The following is an 11,582-nucleotide window of genomic DNA, read 5'->3' as shown; positions in this document are numbered from 1 at the left end:
CAAAATTATGAGGTTTCCTATTTTATTCTTCTTGTCCTTAAGGACAAGATAATCTATGGGGTAATCCCAAATGTTGAGTGTAATAATTACATCTTCTACTTTCATATTTCTTTATAGCCACACATAGTTGAGAACACCAATAAAAGAATTCTTCATGTGATTTGTGTCCTTTTGTAGAATTTATTAAAGAATGAAAGAAAATTTGAAAAGGATGGGTTGGACCCTTAAAAATATAAATTCAAAGTTTCAATAATATAGAGCATCCTTTAAATTCATGAGATGGGTTTTCCTTCTTATCTCTTAAATCCATAGACATTTGCATGCCTATATGACAATTTTGCATATGACAGATTTTACACTATTTTGACATTGTATGTATAGATACAATACCAAATGAAAATATCAAAAATAAAATGTAGATGCACAAGAAGACACTCACCAAGAGGGGAGTGCAGGCACCTATGCTGACTGCAAGACTACTATGATAGAATTGGAGGCCCTGAAGAAGAAAGTGTTGGAGATGCAGAATAAAATGATTAGTATATCTAGGTTCAGCTTATATGTGTGATGTACAACTCAACCACTTCTTTGTGCCTAATGTAAAAGAAAGTACTGGGAAAGGATGCAGAAAAAGAAGGGAATTATAACAAACTTTTTAAGCTCTTCACTGAAGACTGAAGCAATGTGCTCAAGTAGCCATTGGATGGTTGGTTTTAGGTACTTAGGTTTTTTGTTATATACTACTAAGACTCTTTTTTGTTATACTTATTTTGCTAAGACTCTTAAGCTATATTTTGATATGTTGTAAGTGCCTTGTTAGTTGTTAAATTGCCTTTGGGCTATTGGTATAAAGGACCAACACCCTTGTTATGCTGCTTTTAATATAAAAAACATATTTATCAAGGTCTTACCATGGAACTCTAGCATCAACCTAAATTTTAAAGTATGATTGATTTTTCTAGTTGTAGTCATAAAATATAATTCCCATTTTGATAATGTTTCAATAGTTAAAAATAAAATATTTTTAATGAAATTCGTAAATAAACAAATTCCATGGATTACCACTTCTTTGGAAAGAATTATTAAATCTTTTCTTAAATTATCCATCATTGGGATTCAATCACCACTATCTAGGGTTTGAATAGAGCTTTTACTAAAAGTTAGGTTTATTAGTACTATGCCCAATAGCTAATGTTGAGATATTTATGAAAGATAAGATCATAGTTTATATACCCTCTACTTCATCCTATATTTATAGGACATTTGAGGGTAGATGAGGGGAGAGGTAGGCAATGGCTTCAACTGTTCTTATCTGATTGAGAGCATGGTTGGTCTAATATGAATATATGCCTATATACCTTAACTAGTGATGATTAGGGGGTGATGTAGGCACATATATTCATTCTATTTTTTGGCATAACAAAATTTGGATTTTGTTGGTTTCTTTCTCGTGAGGTCTAATGGATTCCACTAAATTTATATCGTTCTTCATGGTTCTTGATAGCGTAGTTGTTACTCTATGATTATTTCATAAAAAAATATTTTTTGGATAATTACAATTTAGAAAAAAAAAGTAGGACGGGCATTGAAGGGCAATTTTATGGATGGTCTAGATAAGATCGTGTTTAAAGAATCAACAATTAAGAGATTGGTAAAAGGTAAATGATTCAACAAGTGAATCATTGTTAGGGACTGTCTACGTGCAAACTATAATATCTTTTGGCCATTTTTCCAAATCCTTTGCTTATCAACATTCAACCAATACACAATAAATTGAAAATAATTAGAATTCGATATTCGTATCACCTATTATTACTTGCATGCTTTGTATGCAACCTTCAACAACTAATATTTTGATTGCCATGAGACGTAGTATACTTAATCTTTCCACGTTCTCCAAAGTTTGTATGCTTGTCTTCTCCCACCTTGTATCTACCATCAATGTGTCTAATGCTATGTAATGTTTCAAACCTTGTATTTTATTAACTATGTAGCAACATTCTAGTTTAGATACCCCAAGAAAAGTTAATTGTGTAAAATTGGGAAGTGTGTCCAACTTGGGTAACCTAATTATCTCTAGACCTTAAATGTTTACTAGTCCATCATGAATACCTCTTATGTTCCTCATGCTTATATAATTATTTGTATTTGACTAGTTAGGACTTTTATCTCTGTAAGATGCTTACTTATTCACTTGACTACTCTTACTCAATTTGATCTAATTAAGCTCATAAAATTTAAATACAATATAATTTGATACAAATACAATGTGATTATCAAATTGAAATACAATCTGTTTGATATAAATACAATTTTATTTGATTATATATTTATTTTGACCTCGAGTTCAATATATAATTTCAAATGACTGAAATCAACAAAAACTTCTCAATTAAACAACAATATATTCACAATTCCAAATGAGTGGAAACGAACAAAGATTTCTCAGTTTAACAACCTAACAATTGTTTCCAACGTGAAAGAATTTACTGACTAAAACCACATACTAAATATAACCATCAGCTATATATATATATCTGAACTCACTAAATTTCTAACAACAAGAGGCATCTTCGTTAATTCCTTCATCCCACTCAAAAGTGACTGTCAGAATGAATCTCCTTTAAAGACATTTTCTTCCTTCCCTCAGATGTTTCGACGAAATTGAAACCACCTTTACAGGGTTTATTGCTTTCTTACGAAGGATATAATTTTCTCAAAAGTGGTAGACATACCCATGAGTATATTTCAGAAATGGCAATGTGAACAAGATAAAAAATGTCAGATCTTTGGAAAACTAATTATATTTTAACCACTGTTCCCTAGAAAATCATGCTCATCTTTTAAGATTTTTCTTAGACTAATTATTTCCACGCCACAAACAAATAAAAAAAGTGAAGAATGTGACTGCTTTTTCCTTGGCCAGTTGTAGAAAGATGCTCTTTGTACGTAACTTCACAGCTGGAACGCACCACAAAAAAATCTTCAAACGACTGTTTATCTCCTCTCTTCTGATGTTTATTGCATTGTCAGGATGTTTCGACGAAACTGAACCTATCTTATTCTTCTTGTAATCCGGAGACTGAATGATTTTTAGGCATTTTCTTCGCTGTTTTATCCATAGTTTCGAGGAAAAGATTAAACTCGCCTGCAGTATGATCTATATAACTCAGTTTCCCCTTCTTTTTCCGCAAAGGGTCATATTTCATTAGGCATACCGTAATCAAACCCTACGCGCTCTGGTCCTCTTTCTATTTTTTAAAATGGGTTGTTAGGTTTTTAATGGCGTCTTCATCATCAGCTCACCAGCAAAATCAGAAGTCAAATGCTTTCTCTGGAATAGAACCTCCCGGGAAAAGAAGGAAGGTTTCTGAATCTTCGAGTTTGTTTGATGTATTCATCAATCACAGAGGCCCCGATGTCAAACAAACTTTGGCAACTGAGCTTTACAACTCTCTTGGGCAAATTGGAATACGTGCTTTTCTTGATTCCGAAGAGAAGGAATTTGGAAATTATTTTCCTTTTACTATTGAGACTGCCATCGGCTCTGCTAAGGTACACATAGCCATCTTTTCCAAAAGATATGCAGAGTCAGCATGGTGTTTGGCTGAGCTGGTTCTCCTGCTTCAAAGTGAGGCCAAAATTATTCCCGTGTTTTATAAAGTGGAGGCAAGGTAACTCCGCCATATTGAAAATGGAGCATACGCTGATGCATTCCGTAACTATGAAGAGAAGGGAGGTACTTGGAGAAGCTTAGAGAGTGGAAGGAAGCCCTTAATCAGGTTTCATTTATTGCTGGGATAGAATTTGACAGGTAATCTTTCTTTGGTTGTCGTACTTCTACTCTATATAATTCTGTTTTACCTTGAAATCTGTTTTACTGTTTTCTCATTGAATTTTGCTTTCATTTTATAAATTTTCAGTGACTGCAAAACCATAGTAGCAGCAATAGAAAAGGAAGTACAAAGGAAAGGATGTTTATATGTTGCAAAATATCCAGTAGGGCTTAACAATCTTGTGGAGGATTTTGAAAGGCGATGTCTTGATGAACTCGTACAAGATTTTGAAAAGCAGTGTGGTCTGGAAGAAAGGAAAAATAGGCCTAACGTTGTAGCCATTTTTGGTATGGGTGGAATTGGGAAGACAGCTCTTGCCAAAAAGTTGTTTAATAGAAAACGTTCAGATTACTCTAGAGCAAGCTTTCTGTTTGATGTGCGAGAAGCATCTGCAAGAAAGGAACTGCCTCATTTGCAAAGTAAGCTTGTCAAAGATCTTTTTGACATAGAACAAAGTTTTATAAGTATAGAGGAAGGAACAAGCTATCTCAAAGATCATCTACGGAGAAGCCCTTTAAACTTCCTAATAGTTGTAGATGACATCAATCGCGTGGAGCAGTTAGATGCTCTTTTGATCATGGATATCTTAAATAAATCAGGCAATAGTCTGGTTATTGTCACAACCCGTGACGTTGGAGTGGTCATATCTGTAGGGATTACTATTGGCTAGGGGAAGAACACCAATAGATAACATAGTTCTAATAACTGTCACCTTATTGTCATGTTGACCCCCCAATAGCCCTCATAGTGAAAATACCATTAATAAATTTGTTTTGTACCAATAGCCGATCATTTTTTGTAATTAATTGACCCATTTGTGCACAACTATTGGAACATTTGTCCCATTTGTGTACCACTATTGGAACATTTGTGCACCATTATTGGGACAATTGTCAACAAGTACTAGAGATTTTGAGTTGACGGTTACTGGAACATCTTTAGTTAGGTATTAGGCGACACTTTGAAATGTGTACTTTTTGACCTTTGTGCGCATAACTGATTCCACAGCGTGCATTGTTACTACCCAGAAGCCAGATCAATAGCTATAAGCAGTTAAGTCGCATATGAAGACAACTAAAAAAAAAAATCAAAATCCGATGTACTGTTTAGGATCTGTGGATGCACAAAATTAACTATAACGGCTACTGGTGCTCTTCCCCTATCCTTTAAAAGGAATGGACAGAAACCACGGGAGGCAACTCTTCTGCTGGCATGCGTTTGACCATCCCATTCCAAGTGCTGGGTACGAGGCGTTAGTTGAGCAATTCGTAGACGTGTGTGGAGGGTTACCTCTTTCTCTTCTGGTTCTGGGCCGGCTCGTTCATGGTAGAGATCACAGGTTTTGGGAGTTGAAATTGAATAAAGCTAGAGAGACGCTGCCACGAGATGTAAAACAAAGATTGAGATTAAGTTTTGACGCATTAGAGGATGAGGAAAAACAAGTTTTCATTGATATTGCTTGTTTCTATTTGGGCAAACCGACGTGTATGGCTGAAAGAATATGCGGGAGTTCAGGATGGGATGCTCAAAATGCATTGCAAACGCTAAAAGATAAATGTCTTCTAGAAGAAGAAGAAGCGAAAATTTGGGATGAAATTGGGTATGGGAGTAGCCAATTGAAAATTGTGTTGAGAATGCATGACCACCTGAGGGACTTGGGAAGAGAGATGGCAGGTGAACTCAGCTCTCCTCGTCGCCTGTGGCATCCTCGAGATTTGGAATCTTTGGTATGCTTGTATTCCAAATCTTAAGTTGTTACTACATAAATTGAAAATTGCACTGCTTGATTCCGTGTATGCAGGAATTGATGGGTTTGCAAGCTATCCTGGCCGAAACCAATGTCAGGTGTTTCCATTCCTTTTCCGACGATGCCATGGGATGTGGAGTTACATTCTTTTTAGGCCAATCAGATAGTTGTGTTGACACATCAGCTTCCTTACTATGGGTCGAGCTTGCCTACAATTTCAACATCCTTTCATGGGTTGGTCGTCAAATTTTGCAGCATGAGAACGATATCACAGAACGACATTTACAAAATTTGCAGTATTTGAAAATCTGCGGTGGACGATTCAAAACATTGTGGGAGAATCCCAGACAGGTATTTTGATCTTCTTAGTCAAAAATGAAATCTTTAGTAAGGCTATTTAGTGGAATGAATTATATTAGTTTTTTAATCATTGAGAGATTTATAAGAACATATTTAGAATTTCAGGAAAGAGCTGGTGATTTTTCAAACCTCTTTGAAAGGGTTTCCTACTTGTTTTACATAATTGATAGAAACACCAAGCATTGACGCTGCTTCAATTACCCCCCTATGACTGCTTTCAATTTTATTATCAGAACCGCTGGCAGAGCTTGTCTCTCCTCTGCACAATTTGCGGGCACACTGAGTTAGAGCGGCCGAGCCCTCAGCCCCAATAAACCAGCCGTTTCCGTTTCTCTTTCCGTCGTTGCTTCTCACATTCCCCGTTTCCACTTGCCTGCCGTTAGAAAAAAATAATATAGTGCAATCTATATATAAATAAATAATATATTAACGTTGGTTCTTGAGTGCATGTTCATCATGACATATTCGATCTTTTTTAATACTAGGTCAAGTCCACAATCATGCCTTCATCTTCATAACCATGTATGTCACCTAAATTCAATTTGACATATTGACCCCTTTACCTTTCTCACCTAGAATCTATTGTGTGTGTTTTTTTAATGCAATTTATTTAGAACCTATTGCGTGTGTGTTTTTTAATGCAATTTATTATGTATTGGTATAAAAGTATTTCTTTCCATTCATGTTACACAACACACATGTTGAATTTATTTCTCATTTTAGGACTATCTATAAGGTCAATGAATAGTCATGCATTTGGATTTAGTGCTTAAAAATGGACGATTAGTCTAGCAACTTATTCTATTGTCAATTTCTTATGTAAATAAGACTAGCAACTTATTCTATTCTCAATTTTATCATAACATATGACATGACTAGTTTGAGAGTTTGAAAAACACAATATATTTCATGATCAAAATTATAATTATAGTAACTAATTTCAAATGCAATATGTTCACAAAGAACATTAATACACAATATATATTTTTATATTGTGTAAATAAATTTTAGGAGTCTTGGATTGAGCTACAAGTTCTATCCTAATATATGGTATTTTTTATCTTTAAAATTATACAAAAAAAATAAAATTGTTGAAACAATTATAAATAAAGACAATTTTGGGATCTTCATAAATCCATCAATTAAAAACAAAATATATGACATTTGTCATCATATTAAAACATTGTGCAAAAATAAGCACAAAATTAAAAGAAAGAAAAAAGTCACCATTACACATTTTTTACTCTTACAATTATATAAAGATAAATGATATTTTTAATACCTAAAAGTATATAGAAAAATAAAATTGTTGAAAAAAATCCAACAAATATTTTTGAACTAAAATTTTGACCTTATAAATTATATAGAAATTAAACCCTACTTATATATGTGCATTTACTTCAAACCATTTCAAATTTGAATTTTACAATAATATCTATTGAAAATGAATTCATATGAAAACATTAATTAAGCCGAGAAGCTTTTAACAATGGTAGTTAACATTTTGATATTTGAATAAATTTGACGTGCATAGAAATGCCTGAAAAACTAAGGTGATAGTTATGTTTTCTTTTTGCCAACATAGTTCTAGGGTGGTGGCAGGATACTACCAAGGTTTAACTTTTTTAATATTCCTTTTTAATCTCTACATATTTTTTAAGTCTATACAATTTAATCCCCTACATGTAGCAATCCATAGAACAACATCTAATAAATCCAAGAAATCTTCAATAGTAACTATCAACAATATTCTCTAGGGTAAAAATCAAAGTAGAAATTAAACATTTTCTCTTATTAGTTCTTCCTTTTTTATTTGTATTTGTAATCTTTGACTTCTTTGTCTTACAACTCAATTTAAACTAACTTTTATATATATGTTTGGAGAAGGATATCTCTCTACTTATTCTATATATATTTTTAAATATATATAAGCTAGTTTAAGCATATCTTATATGTATTAAAATTATTAAATTTGTAACCAATAGCTTACATCTATTTGTATATATTTTACAATATAAATTTTTATTAAAAAATAAAATTATATTATAATTATGCCCTTATGCCGAGAGGCATCTACAATGACATCAAAATGTCCATAAACAAAAAATCAATTTTGAAACAATTTGACATGCAAATGACGGGTAAATACATGAAATATGCCCTTTTGGTTTTTGTGGAGGTGTTATTTTATTACTCCAAATAAAATAGAACCCTTGCCACTTTTTTCCAACTATATGACAGTGTTATATTCAAATGATAGTGGAAGAGTGTCATAATATTTAAAAAAGAGAACAATCAATAAAATCAAGTAGCAATCATCAATTCCCTTCTATTATAAGATATCTTCCGACATAATTTACCTATATTTTTTAAATATAGATATACTAGTATATAATATGAATCATATATTAAAAAAATTAAAATTAAAAAAATAATATAATAAATAAAATAAAATATTTTTTTATTTTCAAATAAACAAAATAAATAATATAACAAATAAATTAAAAACTAATATATTACAATTTATATGTCGAATACGATGGACGTCGTCTATTTTGTTTTCAAATTTAAATTCATTGATCTTCATATATGTGTTCAGTTTTGTTTCTGCATCTTAAGTCAGCAGTTATAATCCGCTTTTCCCTAAAAGGCTTTCGCATGAAAACCATTATATCTTTCTAACGGAAGGCAAGTGAAGGGAAACGAGGAATGTGAGAACTGAGAAACATAAAAGACTGGTTTGTGGCTGTGGGCCCGGCAACTCTAACTCAGCGCTTAGAGTGTGCCAGGTTAAAAAATAATAGAACTAAAGCTAATCCTAAAAAAAAAAGTTTCTAATCTTTTCATGCAGTTTTTCCCTTATCAGCATCAGTTATCAACAAGTTGGAGAGATTTACATGGAGTATCGGGAAGTGCTGATCCTCTCAAGCTTAGAGAGCTCATTATTAGGCAATGCCCTGAGCTTGAAGAGGTGCCAAGCCTCGCCAGACTGAGCTGCATGGAGAAGATTGAGATTGACTCTTGTGACAAGCTACAGAACATTACGCTGCCAACAGCACTCATCACTTTGTCTGTACAAAGGTGCACATATTTGCAAAGAGTAGTAGGGTCCAGTGATCTTATTAAACTTACAGAGCTGATTATTACTGGCTGTCCTGAGCTTGAGGAGGTGCCAAGTCTCTCCAGACTGAGCTGCATGGAGAAGATTCATATTGACTTTTGTGACAAGCTACAGAACATTACGCTACCAACAACACTCATCACTCTGTGCAAAGAGTAGCAGGGTCCAGTGATCTTATTAAACTTACAGAGCTGATTATTAGTTACTGTCCTGAGCTTGAAGAGGTGCCAAGCTTCTTCTCCAGACTGAGCTGCATGGAGAATATTGAGATTGACTCTTGTGACAAGCTACAGAACATTACGCTGCCAACAGCACTCATCACTTTGTCTGTACAAAGGTGCACATATTTGCAAACAGTAGTAGGGTCCAGTGATCTTATTAAACTTACAGAGCTGATTATTATGAAATGTCCTCAGCTTGAGGAGTTGCCAGTTCTTTCCGGAGTGAGTTGCATGGAGAAGATTGAGATTGACTCTTGTGAGAAGCTACAGAACATTATGCTACCAACAATGCTCATCAGTCTGTCTATAGGCTGCTGCAGAGATTTGCAAAGAGTAGTAATGTCCGGTGATCTTACCAAACTTACAAAACTGATTGTTACAGAGTGTCCTGAGCTTGAGGAGTTGCCAGTTCTTTCCGGAGTGAGCTGCATGGAGATTGTCTCTTGTGAGAAGCTACTGAACATTACGTTGCCACAAGCACTCATCAGTCTGTCTGTACACCGGTGCAGAGATTTGCAAAGGGTAGTAGGGTACAGTGATCTTACCAAACTTACAGAGCTGATTATTAGTGATTGCCCTAAGCTTGAGGAGTTAGGATGCATTGATTTTATTAAACCTACAGAGCTTATTATTAGTGACTGTCCTGAGCTCGAGGAGTCGCCAAGTCTCTCCGGACTGAGCTGCATGAAGACGATTGAGATTGACTGTTGTGAAAAGCTGGAGAAAATATCAGGCATTGAAGAGTTGTATCCATTTGGCCATTGCAGCAATGCACTAATACGAAACTGCATTCATGAATTAAAGGTAATAATTTCAATACTCCTTTTAAACAGGCAATCATAAATTTCATTTTTTTTTACTGAAGTATCCTTTTTCTAGTTTTTGACCTTAAGCTTTGATTTGTAATTTGTTTTTAAAAGCTAGTCTATATTTTCAAACAATCGAAATGATATGCAAATGAAAAAGAGTTTATGGTGGATGAAAGTGAGAGTATTTTGTCTTTTATTTCAGAGTGTGCCGTTCTGGGGAATGGTTATGATTGGAAGAGTAGTGAATGGAGCGGAGTCAAGTTTAAACGAAGATCTGTTTCGCGATGCTAATATTGAAATTGGTACTCCCCAAACTTATCCAGCTGTTATTGGATGCTATGTGGTTGGTGTTGACAGCTCCACTTCGGCAGAGGAAATAAATGAATCATTTCAATTCTCTCATGGAATCTGGCCTAGGGTGCGTGAAGGAGAATGGATGATTACAATGGTGAGATACAATATTAATTTTGAAAATGTGGAACATGTTTTAGGTAATAAAGGAGTAATAAAGAAGGGGTTTCGAGTAGAGGTGAAAGAAAGTGAAGAGTGGAAAAGTTTGATTGCATTACGTACAATTGTTGATAGGTTATATCAATAAGGGATTTTTTTGTAGAGGTTAAGAAATGTCAAGAGTAGAAAAGTATGTGTGTGTTTTATCTATTGTTAATAATTTATATCGTTTATAAATCAGGTCTTTAAGTTTTTACTTTGTATAGAATTTGAATAGCATTTCAAAGAGTTTGGCTAGTATTTTATATGACCCCTACAATATTTTTGAGAAGAATTATGATAATCTTTTAGAGTAGATAAGTGTATGTAATTGTTTTGTTTATAAAAGTGAATATTATCTATTTAAAATTAAAATATTTTTCTTTCAAATAAAAGAATTTAATTTTCTAATAATAAAGATATATGTGTTTAGTTTTTGAAATGATCATAAACAATTTTATTTTGAAGTTCAAGCTCAATTTTTTTTTAACTATTGAGAAGTTTGTAACCTACTAAATTATTTTAAAATTTTTTAATTAAAAGTGAGTTAATAAATAATAATTTAAAATGATGTTTTAATAATAATTATTTACTAATACTTTTAATGGTAGAAATAGTTATTTCTATTTTAAAAGGTTTTAATTAATTAATAACAATGGTAACTCTCAACTAATTAAAAGAAAGTATTTTTAAAACTAAATGTGTACATTATTTTTCAAATGTTGAGATAAACATTTTCTAATGAATTATAGAAAAGGTTTTACCAAAGGATTTAGTTCAGAATCATGAATTAGATTCATTCTAGCAAACTCAATTTAAAACATTGTAGACAAGAATATTTTGATTCTAATCCACACTAGTGATAGTTGTAGAGCTGATTTTCAAGTCTCTTTATTTGGCAATCATACATCAGTCCTAGAGCTAAATGATATATTATTTAATTTTTTAATTTTTTTAAATATAATTGTACAATTATCTAAATATTTAGGAATTATTTAC

At 33.0% G+C, this 11,582-nt stretch overlaps 2 protein-coding genes across 3 annotated transcripts; both read left to right on the top strand.

The window, feature by feature from the left end:
- The first annotated feature begins 4,836 nt into the window (after positions 1–4,836).
- On the top strand, positions 4,837–10,620 carry LOC131044776 (disease resistance protein Roq1). 2 transcript variants are annotated; one of them, XM_057978211.2, is made up of 4 exons: positions 4,837–5,563; positions 5,638–5,934; positions 8,810–10,089; positions 10,297–10,620. In XM_057978211.2, the coding sequence occupies exons 1-3, from the start codon at positions 5,012–5,014 to the stop codon at positions 9,221–9,223; spliced, it is 1,263 nt and encodes a 420-aa protein (XP_057834194.2). In that variant the 5' UTR covers positions 4,837–5,011; the 3' UTR covers positions 9,224–10,089; positions 10,297–10,620. The 2 variants fall into 2 exon arrangements, with proteins under 2 accessions (XP_057834194.2, XP_057834193.2); XM_057978210.2 differs by having other exon boundaries at positions 8,795–10,089.
- On the top strand, positions 9,319–10,692 carry LOC131856422 (uncharacterized). The gene is made up of 2 exons (XM_059208211.1): positions 9,319–10,089; positions 10,297–10,692. Exons 1-2 carry the CDS (start codon positions 9,319–9,321, stop codon positions 10,690–10,692), a joined length of 1,167 nt encoding a protein of 388 aa, XP_059064194.1.
- Positions 10,693–11,582: the final 890 nt, after the last annotated feature.

The sequence above is a fragment of the Cryptomeria japonica genome, chromosome 7, assembly GCF_030272615.1.
Source record: "Cryptomeria japonica chromosome 7, Sugi_1.0, whole genome shotgun sequence".
Classification (NCBI taxonomy): domain Eukaryota; kingdom Viridiplantae; phylum Streptophyta; class Pinopsida; order Cupressales; family Cupressaceae; genus Cryptomeria; species Cryptomeria japonica.
Note: the sequence above shows the minus strand (reverse complement) of the source record. Positions and strands in the feature narration are given on the sequence as shown.